Genomic DNA, 17,679 nt, shown 5'->3' on the forward strand with positions numbered 1-17,679 from the left:
GGGAGTTAAAAAACACAAGAGGACAAGGGAAAACTCATCTGTAACACCCACCGATGTAAGACGGGTGTTATTAACGTTTCCAGTCTCAAGCTCTTAAAGGTTAACTTCATGCATACTTTTTCTCCAGTGTGCACGGCTCACGGATGATACTTATGAGTTATGACGTGCAGGACTTGGACATTCAGAGAGATTGCAATATATATATATATATATATATATATATATATATATATATATATATATATATATATATATATATATATATATATATATATATATATTGTTGCGAATTCGCGCCCGCTGGCGTGCGTGCGGCCACATAACTCGAATCGCGGCACGTCGCCCACCGGACGGACAATTCCGTCATGACCCTCTCGGACTAACGCCGGGAACTAGTCACGGGTGGGCCTTTCGGCCTCACCACGATCGTGCCAATCGGCCCCCCGCGTGGGATAGGGTTGCTCGCCAAATTCGACCTACCTAAGTACCCACACGGAGAGTAGACCGGGCGATCGCACCTCGCCGCAGGTCGACTTCGGACACGAGCCACTTTAAGCGACCCGTTCCGTACTATCGGGATAACCGAGCGGTGTTATCGTCAACCTCGATGGTTCCGATTAATTATTGGGCGTATTTAGCCCACGACCAACCCTTTACGTGAAGTAAGATGGGGATTCAATGAAAGAAAAGACGAAGCGAAACGGGAAAAACAGTTCAACATAATTCACATTTATTCCGCGGCAAACGGAAAGCACACATATACAATTACAACAATTATGCAACAAAAGCAAATGTAACAAAAACACAACAATTATGCAGCAAAAGCAATTGCAACAAAAGAAACACAATGCAGATCTACTACCGACTACGCGAGCACATGGCAACACTTACACAGTTTTACTTTACAGACGGCGCCGACAACACATGTACTCAAAAGCAAAAGAAAAGGGCCACCCTCAACTGCAAGGGGGCAGACGTGGTCTGTGGGCCGAGACCGCGTCGAGCCTACCCGTCTTGTGATGAGCCGCAAAATGGCGGCGGTGCCCCGACTCCGCGCTCCTCCGCGGGTTTCGTTGGCACTGCTTGGAATGGGGTGGGAACGGGGCCCCCTTTTCACACTATCTCAGCGCGGGGGGAAACAGGGGGGGGGTTGTTGATGCTTTGGGGAGAGAGGATAGCTGGCTTGCTTGGGTCCTGCGACGAGCGACTCCACTGCGCCCTCGACCGCGTTCCTGGCTTCTCCTCTCTGCAGCTCCCCGACAGACTCTGAACCCCGACAGACCGACTCTCCTCCAGACCCGTCTTGACTGCTGCTGCCACACTTCGCCGCCGCCACAACTCGCCCGAGCCCGAAACAGAAAACCTCCACTCAATTCGCCCCGCGCTCGGCGCTTTATAGTGCAGCAGGAGAAACCATATGCAGATTTTCGGATCAGGGTGGGCTCGGGGGCGGATCCACGCTCGCCCATTGGACGGAGGAAAAGTGGGCGTGAATCATTCCTGATCCGCGAATTTGCATATATCGATTCTACTCCGACGCGCCTGGAGGCGGGGCCAAATCGCCCCGCGCTTAATGATTGGACGGATCGTAAGTGGGCGTGAATCATTCCTGATCCGACTTCCCCTCGGAAAGGCCGCTTTTTGCACCCGCTGCTCGGTGCACGCCCCGCATGAGGCCAGGACAGCCTGACGCTCGGCGTTCACAAGCGGCGCGGGAATGGCGACAGAAGGAGGAGAGGTGAAGGTGGTGGAGGGTTTATTGTGGCGATGATGGCCATGGCGACGCTTGGAATGGCGGTGATGCGATGGTTGCGAGAGCGAGTTGTGAAGGTGAAGGCTGTGGCTGTTGGCGTTGTTGTTGTGAAGCGGCGTTGCGGTCGGTGGTTGTTGTGTGATGGAGGTTGAGACGTGGTTGGTTCAAAATAAAGATAGAACAGAAAAACGGCTATCTTAAAGGGTCGCAGCCCGAATGAATGACATTTATTCCCGCTAAACAACGGGTTTGGGGCTAACTACACATGTACTTACAGAGATACCTCACCTATGGGACCTGAATGGTGGTTTGCGAATTTCCTCAACCACAACACTACCCCCTCCCCTTTTTACAGACTCGTCCTGAGTCGTCAAATTTTCGTGTGCCATCATGTGTAGTTCTCCCCGAGTACGTTTTACCTACGGATCCCTGAGTGCGACATTCATGGTATTCGTGTCCCCAAAAGAAATAACCTGAGGGCTGAGTAACTAACTAAACAAACCCACTCACACGGACGACTTAAATAAAATTGCCGGCGCTAAGACAGACATGCCGGGGGCGCACTCATATGTTCAGTACATCTTACCTTAACTTAGAAATTTTACACTAAACCATGGCCCAGGATCAATGAACTCTGCAAAAAGAAAGTTAGCAGGGAGCCAGGCTGCTCGCATGCAGTCTCTGGCTCAAGCAGTGCAGGTGACAGGGAACGTGGCCGGCTGCTCACACGCAGTCCAAGGCCTTCCCTTTTGAAATGAACCCAGTGAACCACAACGGTGCATGGGCTGCACAAACGCAATCTCCGTGCCAGCTCAAGTGGCACACACAATGAACACAACGAATGGATGGATGGACACAACCACGGTGCACGGGCCGCCACTGCAGGCCCGTGTTGTAGTTGCCAACAGGGCAGTTCTTGCAGCTTGCAAACTGTTGCTTTGATCCTGGCGCACATGGAAATGAACAGGAGGGGGGGCAAAGCAAAAATTGAATGGGCCTGGTGAACAGGGGCAGTGGGCATGGCATGGCAAAGGTGAGCAGGCAACCACAGCCTGCAGAACAGGGCCGCTGCAGGCCAACACAGCCGGCAGATGAACTGGCTGGCACAGGCCTTGAAGTAAACAGCTGCTGCCGATGAAGTGGGCCGGCACAGGCCTTGCAGCAACGCAGCCAGCAGATGAAGCTGGCCAGCCTTTGCCGTTCAGTGGAGGTTGGTGGAGGGAGTGCGGTGGTGCTGGCCACTCGGAAGGCGGGCTCGGACCTACCCTACGGTCTCCCTCCCAACCTCTCGCCTTTGCCTGTCACTGTACATACCCACTCCCTTAATTTGTCAAACCCCAATTTCGCCCCAACTTATTTAATTTTTTTAATTTCCTATCTCCCACTATGATTCGTCCTCTAACCCCCTTTATCGTCCTTGTTCGGCTAACCTATCCTGTCACCTAGCCTACTCCCAACCACTACGTTCCCTTCCCGGAGGGGAATAAGGGAGAGCTGGCGTCCTGTGTCGAGGCCCAATTCAAGCCTTAGAATGGCCTCCCCAGAGTTCAGCGATTTATAACACAAAGTGGGTCCAGCGGCCCACAACGAGAGCGAGGGGATGGATGGTGCGGAGGGGTACACTTCCTAATCTACCCTATCCATTTAACTGTTAAACTACCCCGGGGCTTTCAACAAGCGCCTCTCGCTTAAACTATTGGTTCTAACAACCCAGATTCCCGTCGCCTGTGTTGGTGTCCTTACAATTTCGGGCCTCGCCCCCCAATTTTCTCTCCGTGCCGTCACATGGTCTCATGGCTGGGACGCGTGGCTCCCCTTGGCAGGCACGACCCTCTGCCGAATCTCCCGATATGGCACCCCCGGGCACTACACTGCCTCCGAGCCTACCAGCTCCCTAAACACCGGGGAGTGCCCCCCCATGGCACCTCCCCTGAAACGCACACGTGGCAGGCTGGCTTCCCAGGCCCCTTTCCGAGGGTCACTCGTGCCCACAACACTGCCCACGTGGCTAATGGCGCCCCGGGCCCCCGCACCAAGCAGGCGCACCCGTGCCCACTACGCTATCCCGCCCCCTCCATGGACCCTTGGCCTACCGCGGCCGACTAGCCTGGTGCCCGGGGTACCCACTCAGCGATACTCACCTTTCGCAGCCACGCTCCCAGCCCGTCAACAGGGCTCCTGCACCCCTCCAAACGGGTTTCGAGCCTACACTCCCACCAACAGCAAAACGACTTCCATTTTTCAATTTGACTAACCTAGCTAACTTACTTTATACTGACCCCGGGGTCCCTTGGGCGGGAGTCACTCCTCCCCCCAATCACTCATCGCACCATGCATTCCCCATTCGCTCCACTCACACAGACCCGCTGGCCTCACTCACTCACCAAGCACATGCTTCCACTTCTCTCACCAACTCTTCAACACACACACCACTGAACTCTGCCATCCTTCTATCTGCATCCCCTAACTAACTCGTGCTCCCACGTCGTCCCTTACACTACAGCACGTTCCATTTAACACTACGTGGCTAAACTACATCCCCTCTACACACTCACAAGTCAGTCACTGTCTCCAAATCTCTAAAAATCATTTCCCCACCTAAATCTGGCTACAATCCCTCTACCTAATCCATTCCACGGGCCCCATGAGGACTTACCCCTGCCCCATGGAGCCGGTCTAGCTAAGCTAACCCTTCCCCCTTGCTAGTTTCATCCTGTGCCCAGGTCAAGGGGGTTATCCACCCCTTGCCCGGGAATCCTGTTCACCCGAAAGTGAGGCTTGCCCCCTTTTTTTTTTTTTTCCACCTGCGCAGCACCAGCGCGGTAACTCGCAACGTGCGCCCAAGCGCGGCAATTCACAGCCGCGCACCTGTGGCGTGACGTCATGGCAGCTGTTCTCGTCCCTCGTCCCTCTTGGACGGTACCATCCGGCAGGGATTCACCCTCCTGCCGGATTCCAACCACACACACGCAGCCATGACGTCACCCGGCGCATAAAAAAAACAAGCCTCACGTATCGAGGGGTTCCCCACGCGAACACATGTGCTTTGCCCGTTTCGAGCTTAACAAACCCGCTCGCGTGGAGAACCCGTCCGGTCCAAATCCGAAATCCTGCCTTAACTTTGTCCGTCGCGGGATCGGCAACATTCACCGCGCTCGTTTCCGGACCGGGACTTCACTCCCGCAAGCGAGCACGTGGGGGCCTTGTGCGTTGCACAGCACGGATCTCGCGCTCGCTGCTGGGTGAACCCGACGCGGTGCTCAAAACATCTACAGCTGCTACTCAGCTTTTGTCCCTCTGTCGCAGTCTCAGTCGCCATTCCAACCACGCACACCTGCGTGTTACGACGCTCATACACCATTCCATTACATTCACACCGGGAGACGCGGCCTGCATGCTCACACATGCCGACCGCCATCTCCCTCACATACCGCTCTCACACACACACGGTCTCCCTTGCACTCGGCCGTTCACTCACGCATGCCACCTCCCTCGCACACGTGGCTCCACTCACTCGCGGCCTTCCACTCACTCGTGCCATTTCCCTCACACAAACCATACCACTCACACACGCGGGGGCACTCGCCCGCGGTGTCTCATCCACACACGGCGTGTTGGGGAGCACGCCCTTCGGCACACTTGCCACCACACCACTCACACACGGGGTCGCTTCCACACACGGGGGCGCACTCACACCTAGGGTCTCATCCACACACGGGGTCTCACTCACACCTTGCACCATACACACCGGGACAACCATACTGGGGATTTGTGTCCCCACAAGGGTCTCCGGGGCCTCTATACCCCCCAAGCTCTCCGTGCACCCGTCCACAGCACTCGTTCCCTCAACCTCGCAAAGCACGACCGAACTCACCTGGTCGTGACTCGCTTCAAGGGGGCATACTCCCTCCCCTCGTTCCTGGAGGAGGCTATCCCGCTGCTCGCACCGGGTCCCTACACGTTCCGCGAGCTCAACCTCATTATCCTCCACTACCTCCGTGTGTGTGTGTGCGTCTCTAACCCCGTCATTATCATGCAGTCTCTCCTCTATCGTTCCCATCTCCCGTGTCTCTGTACATTTATTAGTTTCTGTTGTCCCCTCGTGTCTATTAGTCTCTGCTTCTTTCTGGCGTCTTTCCCTTATCTTTATGTAGGTCAACCTTGCTTTCTCCTTAAGTCGCTCCCGTCCTTCCCTCTGTTTCACTCCTTGCTCTTGCACGATCTCCACGTACCTCATCCTTGCTTTCCGTCTTAATTGTTCTTTTCTCTCCCTCCCAATTCCTTTCACCTCGTCTCTTGTCTCCCTCGTGCACGTCTCCGTCACCCCAATTAGTTTTTCCCTCTCGGTCACCGTCACGCTTCTCGCCCAACACGTCCCCCGAATTATTTTCTCCTGACCCGCCTCCACCGCGGGCCTGACAGCTGTTGCACTCCCTCCCAGCTCGTTCGCTCCCACACGTGGAGTCGCCATTTTGAGCTCCCTGGTTACTGCCTTCATGCCCGCCTGCAGGCTTCGGCCCATGCTCTGCGTCTCACCCCGCAGCTCTTTAATTTCTTCCTTCATTTTGAGTGCGTTTGTTTCCATCTTTTCGTTCATGCCTTTTATTTCGTTTTTCATTTCATTTGTGTTTGTATCCATTTTCGTTTTCACTTCGTTCATTTGCTTGTTCATGTTCGCATTCATTTGTTGCGCATCCGCATTCATCTTTGCCAGCATGGCGAATAGCTGGGCCATATCGGGTGCGCTTGGGTGAGCCGTTTCGGCAGGGATCGGGGAAGGTTTTTGGTGGAGAGGGGGAGGGGAGGTGTCATACACCGCGGCCGCCGCCGCACCTATTTCAGGCTCTGGGTTCAGTTGGGCGAGTTCGTCCTGTACAACCAACATTTCCTGCTCGGGGTTTTCGTCCTGGACCATGGATTCTACACATTCTAAATCCATTTCTAATACCCCCGGCTCCCGCTCGCCTTGAGACGCCATCTTATTTCTCGTAAGGGGTTAATTTGAATCGCTCGTAATTTGGAGGGAATCGGGGGTTGCTCCTCTCACCCCTGGACCGATTCCCGTGAATTTAGCTGGAGACAGGAGAGCCCGTTTTCGGGCTCTCCGACACCAGTGCCGCGAGGAGGGGGATGAGTTTGTGTCCCACGACCTGACACCAGTGTTGCGAATTCGCGCCCGCCGGCGTGCGAGCGGCCACGTAACTCGAATCGCAGCACGTCGCCCACCGGACGGACAATTCCGTCATGACCCTCTCGGACTAACGCCGGGAACTAGTCACGGGTGGGCCTTTCGGCCTCACCACGATCGTGCCAATCGGCCCCCCGCGTGGGATAGGGTTGCTCGCCAAATTCGACCTACCTAAGTACCCACACGGAGGGTAGACCGGGCGATCGCACCTCGCCGCAGGTCGACTTCGGACACGGGCCACTTTAAGCCACCCGTTCCGTACTATCGGGATAACCGAGCGGTGTTATCGTCAACCTCGACGGTTCCGATTAATTATTGGGCGTATTTAGCCCACGACCAACCCTTTACGTGAAGTAAGATGGAGATTCAATTAAAGAAAAGACGAAGCGAAACGGGAAAAACAGTTCAACATAATTCACATTTATTCCGCGGTAAACGGAAAGCACACATATACAATTACAACAATTATGCACCAAAAGCAAATGTAACAAAAACACAACAATTATGCACCAAAAGCAATTGCAACAAAAGAAACACAATGCAGATCTACTCCCGACTACGCGAGCACACGGCAACACTTACACAGTTTTACTTTACAGACGGCGCCGACAACACATATACTCAAAAGCAAAAGAAAAGGGCCACCCTCAACTACAAGGGGGCAGACGTGGTCTGTGGGCCGAGACCGCGTCGAGCCTACCCGTCTTGTGATGAGCCGCAAAATGGCGGCGGTGCCCCGACTCCGCACTCCTCCGCGGGTTTCGTTGGCACTGCTTGGAATGGGGTGGGAACGGGGCCCCCTTTTCGCACTATCTCAGCGTGGAGGGAAACGGGGGGGGGGGGTTGTTGATGCTCTGGGGAGAGAGGATAGCTGGCTTGCTTGGGTCCCGCGACGAGCGACTCCACTGCGCCCTCGACCGCGTTCCCGGCTTCTCCTCTCTGCAGCTCCCCGACAGACTCCGAACCCCGACAGACCGACTCTCCTCCAGACCCGTCTTGACTGTTGCTGCCACACTTCGCCGCCGCCACAACTCGCCCGAGCCCGAAACAGAAAACCTCCACTCAATTCGCCCCGCGCTCGGCGCTTTATAGTGCAGCAGGAGAAACCATATGCAGATTTTCGGATCAGGATGGGCTCGGGGGCGGAGCCACGCTCGCCCATTGGACGGAGGAAAAGTGGGCGTGAATCATTCCTGATCCGCGAATCTGCATATATCGATTCTACTCTGACGCGCCTGGAGGCGGGGCCAAATCGCCCCGCGCTTAATGATTGGACGGATCGGAAGTGGGCGTGAATCATTCCTGATCCGACTTCCCCTCGGAAAGGCCGCTTTTTGCACCCGCTGCTCGGCGCGCGCCCCGCACGAGGCCAGGACAGCCTGACGCTCGGCGTTCACAAGCGGCGCGGGAATGGCGACAGAAGGAGGAGAGGTGAAGGTGGTGGAGGGTTTATTGTGGCGATGATGGCCATGGCGACGCTTGGAATGGCGGTGATGCGATGGTTGCGAGAACGAGTTGTGAAGGTAAAGGCCGTGGCTGTTGGCGTTGTTGTTGTGAAGCGGCGTTGCGGTCGGTGGTTGTTGTGTGATGGAGGTTGAGACGTGGTTGGTTCAAAATAAAGATAGAACAGAAAAACGGCGTCTTAAAGGGTCGCAGCCCGAATGAATGACATTTATTCCCGCTAAACAACGGGTTTGGGGCTAACTACACATGTACTTACAGAGATACCTCACCTACGGGACCTGATGGTGGTTTGCGAATTTCCTCAACCACAACAATATATATATATATATATATATATATATATATATATATATATATATATATATATATAGTTGCGGGGTCGGGTGAGAAGACCACGAGTTGGGGGGAGCGGGATGCTATCCAAGCTACGTCGATTCCCACCAGACTCCCCAGAATTGTAGGCCGTCGCACACGGATAATTCCATGATGCGACGGGTCGCTTAACCAACCATGGATGCCAATAACTCAACGCGTGACCAAGGGTCCTCCCGTCTATGGGTTAATCAGGTTACCTAATTAATCATGTGATTTAATTACTGGGGAACCAGGCCTTCGGTACGCCTTGTCCAAACCAGATCGGATGCAGCCGAGCGACACTGCCAAGGACATACTGGCTAAAAGGAACGGATCGTTGGGAATAAAGTCCCGGCTATAGTAGGATTCGGACTATGCTGGACCAATGGGAGAAAACACAAAAATGAGCAGGGAACATTCCTAATGATAATTATTTATTAACAAGCAAGCGAGGAAAGGTATGTAGCACAGTGAATATTGATTGGGGTATGTAATGCAGGGATAGAGGAGAGAGGTATGGTGCGACAACAACACAAGCAACTTATGAAAGCAGACACAGAGCAGACTTGATGCGAAATTAATAACAGTAACAATAATAATGATCGACACACTTACTTATCAGACAGGCGCCAGCACACTCAGACACACACAGAAAAAGAAACCCCGATGAGAAGGGACTTTTGCAACCAGGGAGGGAGGGGAGTTGAGGTTATGCTCTTGGTATGTGGGCGCCTGATGGCACGACGTGCCACCAATTCGTTTTGAGGGGGGTGGGTGCTCCGTGTTGTGGTACCCGACAGTAGTTGCATTGTCTCTGGCCCCAGCCATACGTGTGTAGACTGTGCTCATGAAGGAGGAGCTTGAGTGGAGAAGGGCAGAGTCCAGAGTGCGAGGGTGGAGGAGTGGGTGGAACCAGGCAGGCGGGTGGATGAGGCGAGGTGTGGGCGGAGACTAGGAGGCAGAGTCAACGAGGCGAGGCATGGGCGGAGACGAGAAGCAGGAGGAGGGGTCGAGGACAGGAAACACAGCGTGAAAAACACACACGACGGAGGAACTTCTCCATCTTTTATAGGGCCCGAAGCTCGGGGGGGGGAGGAGGGAGCGAGCCGTGCCAAATTCAATGTTATTGCCCGAATCGGGTGATTCGAGTGGCCCCAACCCCTCACGTGGCTCACCCCTTGGGCCGGAAACCGCCTCACTTCGTTTCCGGCAAGGCCATTCCAAGCAGTGGGAATATTTCGCTCCGACTCCACAAGACACGAATCGCCCACACCAAAATCAGCATACGCGAATCACAAGTAAATCTTCATCGGGTCTGGATCCCTTGTCCTCTGGTGAACCGACCATGGACCCGCGGTCTTCCGGAGAACCTCCCGGACCAACCACATATCCTCCATCGGAGCAGCTCGCGGATCCCGGGGTGTTCGCTCTGAGATCTCAGGTCATCGTGGACCGCACTTCGTGTCAGGTGAAGGATGGTATGCTGTGGTAAACGAGATGAGGGGCAAGCAGGGCAGAGGGTACGGTGGACCATCGTGCTACATGCTGTGGTAAATGAAACGAGGGGCAAGCACGTGTTTCGTGCAGCGTCGGCGTCGTGCTGGCCGTGGAACATGCTGTGGTGTTTCGTGCAGCGTGGGCGTCGTGCTGTGAAAAACACCATTCGTGCAGCCTCTCAATAGGTATTTGTTCACATGCCTTTCCAATGCAATCGGCAATTCTCCCCAGCTTATTGGAAGCTCAAATCGACATTCCAGCACCAAGCGCACGTGACTTGCCGCACATGCTGGGTTTCAGGCTCGCCTGGGAACGAGACTCCGGATACAGCGGATCCTTCAGGGCGGCGCGGCAGTTTGCCCACCTTTCTGCGAAAGCGCATGTGACTGATTTATCCCAGGAAAGAAAAGAAGAAGCATAGGGATGAAAAGAAAATGATTTAGCAACCCTAACTATTAAATCATCGCAACGCACTCCTTGTTGACCCGCTAAACAAAAGGGAGAGGACTATCTACACGTATAATAATGGCATAACTGTCTTGCGAGACCTATCTGTTGTATGCATGAGGTTCCGAGAACCGCAACACTATATATATATGAATGAAAGCTCGAACCTGAGCTTTGCGAGTGGATGGGAACACCAGAAATGTCAACCCATGTATTGTTGTGGACGTTTTTAAATATATATATATATATATATATATATATATATATATATATATATATATATATATATATATATATATATATATATATATATTCTTCTTTGGTATGCAGCACAAGCCTACGGGGTTGCATCATTGGCTGAGGGTGTGGCTGTGCTGCTGATGCAATTCCCTCCAGGTTAAGGCAGAAATTTGTAATTTGTTTTGGGTGCCGGCGATAACTCTTGCTCTTCACGAGGACACCATAGGATCTTTAACACCCACCAACTAATACCAGCACACGGGACGCCCAATTTAACGTCTATCCGAGAGATGTTAAAGAGTCTATCTGAGAGTCCAGTTTAACGTCTGTATTGATGAATCACCCTGCCCTGTGACACACCGGAATGACAGTTTATAGCTGGGCCGAGATTCGAACCCAGGATAGACAGCTTAGAGCCGATTGTGCTCACCACTAGGTCCTTGACCATCCTGGCAGCCTTGATGTTTTTTTTTTTTTTTAATGACGTGAGCAGTAGGATCCCTTGCCCAAAGAGGACGTGCATTACACCTTGGCTTTGTAGACTTATTGAGCATATATTCATGTGAACCTGCAGTGATACCAAAGAATAACTAGAAAAGCACTTGGTAGAGCGCATACCTCTGCCACGTAATGCCTGATCCACGAGAACATATCGAGCCCAATACATTTTTGAAATATCATGCCATACAGTACTGTATCATTTTTGGCTCTATCTCTCAATGGTGAAGAATCACTTAGAAAATTAAATAATTCTCGTATTCAGATCCGAATTCGGATCTTCACCAAAATGGAATCAGTTTGTCCTTGTCCCACACCCAACCTGTCCACAAAATTTTACCCGGATCCGTCCAGAACTATTTGAGATATCCTGTACACAAACAAATGAAATTGCTCGTTGAGCAAGGAATTGCTGGAATAACTTTGTCATATCTCCAGGAGCTCTGAAAAAACAAAAACCTGGAAATCAATTTGGTTCTTATAAGTCGATAGTGCTACTGTTTAATGAGTTATTTCACTTAGTTTGGTCATGATCATAACTTGGAAGTCAATGGGACTTGAAATGGCGTTTTTATCGCAATTTGAAAGTTTTGACCCGACCCCCCCCCCCCCCGACATTCGACCCCCGACCACTAAGAAGGGTGTTGTTGTGTTACCCCAATGAGACATATGGTTGGATGCAGAATTAGAAGACGCACACTTTGGATTTAGTTTGAAGTCGATACGACCATTTTAGCGGACGGTTTTTCGGTGACCTTGACCTTGACCTTGACCTTTGACCTAGATTCACCAAAAACGACAAGTGTCTAAATTGGACCATGGCTGATGCCTCTACAAAGTTTGGTCATGACCGCTGAAACGGTGTGGCTGCTGCAGGGTAAACAAACTAACAAACAGACACACAGACAGACACACAGAATGACACACACAACCGACCAACATAATTGTCGAAATCCGAAGGATTCCGGAAATTAACAAACTAAGAGACAGAAAGGGGTGAAAACATAACTTCCACCTTCGGTGGTGGAGGTAATTAAAACATTTCAAATTAACCCATGGACCCTTTTGCCTTCTCCTTGAACTTTCAGATGAACCTTGATCGTCATGGCATTGTGAAAATGTCATTTTCTCATAGATTATGATTTATGACGTAAAAATAAGTACGCTTATCTCCTATCCTAATTAAAGCTCCTGCAACAAGCAGCTGTTCCTGTACAAATGTAAAAGATGTAAAGTTACATATCAAACGTAGAGAAAACAAAGTTCATATCACTATCCGTTCAAATATTTTGTTTATCAGAATAATTGACTTAAATTTTTTTTTTTTGCCTCTCCCTTTACTCCATCTTCTGTGCAGATGGTACTATATCGCAATTTTATTTGCAAAGTTTTTTATCATTTTTTTTCTCCCAATAAAGTTCTCAAACTCCCTGTTCCAGAAACAACATCCACAAAGGCAAACAAAGAATCTCTAATGTCTGAGTGAGAGGCGAACAGCTGGAACATTCTCTCACGCTTTGGATTAAACTTTCTCCACGAAGGTCCATCGAACCATCTTGAGTAAACACAAACGGCAACGTTGCTGGGAATGTAAAGACTGTTTCCTCGTAACTATATGGCTTTTGAAAACCATGTGCCGTCAGCGAAGTCTTGAGCAAGCACTACCTTGCGGTATAAGAGCAGCACGTTGAAGATATTGTGCCACACCACCGTGCTGCTCCAGAATCATTTATTCTCTTCAGAACCAACCCCAGTCCAATCTCTTCACCAACGATGGCTCCGAGTTCCTATTCTGCGTCTTTCCTGCTGATTCTTTCTCTCGGAGTATTGTGCGGTGCTCAAACACCGGCGATAGTCCGTCCTACGATCGGCATGATTTCGGTCAACAACGGTGGTGAATGGGGCACTTGGCGTTCTGATGATATGTGTCCAATTGGTACATTTGCCAAGGGGTTCATGGTCAAGGTGGGTCTTCTCCTCATTCTTCTTCTCCTTCTCCTTCTCCTTCTTCTTCTTCTCCTTCTCCTCCTCCTCCTTCTTTTCCTTCTTCTCCTTCTCCTCCTCCTTCTCTATCCTCCATCCTCCATCCTCCTCCATCCTCCTTCTCCATCCTCCTTCTCCATCCTCCTTCTCCATCCTCCTTCTCCATCCTCCATCCTCTATCCTCTATCCTCCATCCTCCATCCTCATCCTTCTTCTTCTCCTCATCCTCATCCTTCTTCTTCTCCTCATCCTCATCCTCCATCTTCCTCTCCTCATCCTCATCCTCCTTCTCCTCCTTCTTATCCTCATCCTCCTTCTCCTCCTTCTTATCCTCATCCTCCTTCTCCTCCTTCTTATCCTCCTGCTTCTCCTTCTTCTCCTCAGCCTCCTTCTCCTCATCCTCCTTCTCCTTCTTCTCCTCCTCATCCTCCTTCTCCTCATCCTTCTTCTCCTCATCCTTCTTCTCCTCATCCTCCTTCTCATCCTCCTTCCCCTCCTCCTTCTCATCCTCCTTCCCCTCCTCCTTCTCATCCTCCTTCTCATCCTCCTTCTCATCCTCCTTCTCCTCCTCCTCCTTCTCCTTATCCTAATCCTCCTTCTTCTCCTCGTCCTCACCCTCCTTCTTCTCCTCGTCCTCATCCTCATCCTCATCCTCCTCGTCACTTTCATGTTCATACGTTCAGAGTATAGTTGTAGTTTGGTAGTGCAGTCGTAGGTTCCTGGTATAGTTGTAGGGTGGCAGTGCAGTTGTAGGTTCCTGGTATGGTTGTAGGTTGGTAGTATAGTGGAAATGTAGTTGTAGGTTGGTGGTATAGTTGTAGGTTGGTAGTATAGTGGAAATGTAGTTGTAGGTTGGTGGTGTAGTTGTAGGTTGGTAGTATAGTGGAAATGTAGTTGTAGGTTGGTAGTGCAGTTGTAGGTTGGTGGTATAGTTGTAGGTTGGTAGTATAGTGGAAATGTAGTTGTAGGTTGTTGGTATAGTTGTAGGTTGGTAGTATAGTGGAAATGTAGTTGTAGGTTGGTGGTGTAGTTGTAGGTTGGTAGTATATCTGTAGGGTGGTAGCGTAGTTGTCGGTTGGTGGTATAGTTGTAGGTTGGTAGTATAGTGGAAATGTAGTTATAGGTTGGTGGTGTAGTTGTAGGTTGGTGGTATAGTTGTAGGTTGGTAGTATAGTGGAAATGTAGTTGTAGGTTGTTGGTATAGTTGTAGGTTGGTAGTGTAGTGGAAATGTAGTTGTAGGTTGTTGGTATAGTTGTAGGTTGGTAGTATAGTGGAAATGTAGTTGTAGGTTGGTGGTGTAGTTGTAGGTTGGTAGTATAGTGGAAATGTAGTTGTAGGTTGGTAGTGCAGTTGTAGGTTGGTAGTACAGTGGAAATGTAGTTGTAGGTTGGTGGTATAGTTGTAGGTTGGTGGTATAGTTGTAGGTTGGTAGTATAGTGGAAATGTAGTTGTAGGTTGGTGGTATGGTTGTAGGTTGGTAGTATTGTGGAAATGTAGTTGTAGGTTGGTAGTATAGTGGAAATGTAGTTAGAGGATGGTGGTGTAGTTGTTGGTTGGTAGTATATCTGTAGGGTGGTAGTGTAGTTGTCGGTTGGTGGTGTAGTTGTATTTTCACGTTGTCAGGACTCGATCGCTGCTCTCACACGCTGTGTTAGAGTGAATTTGGCAATATCCAAGACTCGAGTGAGTATGATTGAGCTCTGTAAGTGTAAATGTAAACATATAATGAGTGGGAGACGAATATAATATGTAGTAGGGTGTATTCCTTCTGGTCTTCAACTGGAGGGTCTTCGACCCAAGTCGTCCCGCTCTGTGATTTGGTCTCATCAGATGGTCTAGACTGTAGAAGCAGGCACACTCGCATCTCGCTGTCTATCTGGGTTCGAATCCTGACCCAGCTATAAACTATCACCCCAGTGTTTCACAGGCAGGGTAATTCATCAATGTGTGTGTCCTTCCTCGGATGGACGTTAAAATGGACGTCCTGTCTGTCGGCATTCGTTGGTGGACGTTAAATATCCCATGTTGTCCTTCACGACGAGTAGGCGAGCTATTACCCGCACGATGAATAAATTCCAAATTTCTGCCCTACAAAAAGGGCATTGCACCAGCAGCACAGCCACACCATGTGACAACACCATCACTCAGCCAGTGATGCTACTCCGCAGCCAAATGAAGCTGCAGCCGAATGAAGCCGACTGCAAATTGTTTTATGAATCGGTATGTCCGAATCGGGCTAAATTTGAAACACGTACTGAACCCTGGAGAAAAAGTATGCATGAAGGACTACTCAACTCTGCAAGGCTGAAATATTGGAGATGGACCATTGCGATCAGCAACGGTGGCCAGTGGGGATGTTGGTGGTCCAACGAGCACCAATTGGCCAACTGGCCACAACAAAACTTGAACTTCTTTCACATGTAGCACATGGTTGCGAGTTGCATCTTTGGGTGAGTGCGTGGCTGCGCCGCTGATGCAATGCCCCTATAGGTCGGGACATGATTTTTTCATGGTGCCAGCGATAGTTCGCTTACTCTTTGCGAAGGACACCGTGGGATCTTTAACTTCCACCAACTAATGTCGGCAGATTGGGCTACCCAGTGTATCATCAATCCGTTGTCCGGCACTACACAATGATGAATCACCCTGCCTGTGAAACACCACGATGACAGTTTGTGGTTGGGCCGAGATTCGATTGGATGGTTCAGAGGTGAGTGTGCATACCTCAAGACCAAATCCTCCCATCCCATAAAGTTGAAACGAATTTTGAGTTGCACAGGTGGAGAAGAGCTAATGCTGCACTCATCATCTGCCTCCATCAACATTTTAAAGTTCTTCAATTAAATGCTACAGGTCCTTCAGAACCAACTTCAACCTGATAGCTGTAATTTGACACAGCGATGTACCTTGGTGTGAACAAACTACACCTTGTCAAGTTAATTACTTTTATATATTTAATTAAAGTTTTTCTATTGACATGAATCTAACACTCATCGTGGATGGAGCTTGTGAATAAATCACATGCAGGACAATCACATCATCAGACTGTACTTTTACATGTAATGCAAGGACTTGAGAAAACTATGGACAAATGTACATGGTATCTGTGATTATACACATGTGGGTCTTATTGTTTCTCCCTCTCTCTCTTACAAGGTGGAGCCCTATCAAGGTATTGGAGATGATTCTTCTCTCAATGGTATCACCTTGATCTGCACTTCAGAAGATGACCAGAAGTTTTTCAACATCATGTCAGCTGCTGGACAGTGCGTACATGGTTTCGAACTACCTGTTGCTTTTGGCGGGATGGGGTTGGTTGAGAGGGGGGCGCTAATATTCTCTTGCATGGGAATGTTTCATATAGTGAGGTTTGGAAAATTGTAAAAATATTTTTCCATAATTGGTGGATTCAACACATTTCCTGGAGTTCACGGGGACGTGATAGAGTAAAATGAGGAATACACAGAAAGGAATAGAGAGACCTCCAGAAGCTATGACCATTGAGCACCATCCAAACAGGAGATATAAAGAAAGGATTCTTCTTTCAGCCTCCATTACACTTCCAAGAGTAACTCCGGATGTAACCGGGTCGTATTCTCACATCGTCAATCATGAGTATCATTTACATTATTAGCTCCACCACCGAAGGTGAAGGAGGTCATGTTTTCACACTTTTGTTTGTTTGTTTGTTTGTTTGTTTGTGTACAGGACATTTCAAAAAGTTGTGGACGGATCTGGATGAAATTTTGTGGACAGGTTGGGTGTGGGACAAGGACGAACTGATTAGAGTTTAGTGAAGATCCAAATCCGGATCCGACTACTAAACTATTTAAGTGATTCTCCACCATTGAGAGATTGGGCTCAAAAACGATTTCGTACTGTATTGTAAAACGATATAGTAAAAAAGTATTGGGCCCGATATGTTCTCGAGGATCAGGCATTACATGGCGGAGGTATACGCTCTACCGAGTGCCCTTCGAGTTAGATTTGTTTGTGGTCGTAAGTCTTGTCAAAGATCTTGTACCAAGAAAATAGTGTAGACCGATTGATGCAAGTCTTTAAAATTATATTGATGTCATCAGCACCTGCTGCTAATGTGATGTCGACACGCATGGATGAAGGTCAATGCATCATTATATGATGTAAATGAATATTTCACAGGTGATCAAACAAATTCATCGTGATAGTTGAATCATCACTGCGGCTTGTACATGTCACTGTTTATAGTGCCTGTTTATATTATGGCAGAAACTG

The 17,679-nt window shown here is 49.9% G+C and overlaps 1 protein-coding gene across 2 annotated transcripts in view; it reads left to right on the forward strand.

The window, feature by feature from the left end:
* Positions 1-17,679, forward strand: part of LOC147012000 (transmembrane prolyl 4-hydroxylase-like) — a 79,256-nt gene that overhangs the window by 61,021 nt on the left and 556 nt on the right. For both annotated transcript variants that reach the window (XM_085858005.1, XM_085858004.1), the window contains one exon: positions 16,582-16,691. In XM_085858005.1, coding sequence (XP_085714131.1) covers positions 16,582-16,691 — 110 coding nt within the window. The remainder of the gene's footprint in view (positions 1-16,581; positions 16,692-17,679) is intronic.

The sequence above is a fragment of the Eptatretus burgeri genome, chromosome 15 (genome assembly GCF_056783735.1).
Source record: "Eptatretus burgeri isolate ZD-2024b chromosome 15, Ebu_testis_v1, whole genome shotgun sequence".
NCBI lineage: Eukaryota > Metazoa > Chordata > Myxini > Myxiniformes > Myxinidae > Eptatretus > Eptatretus burgeri.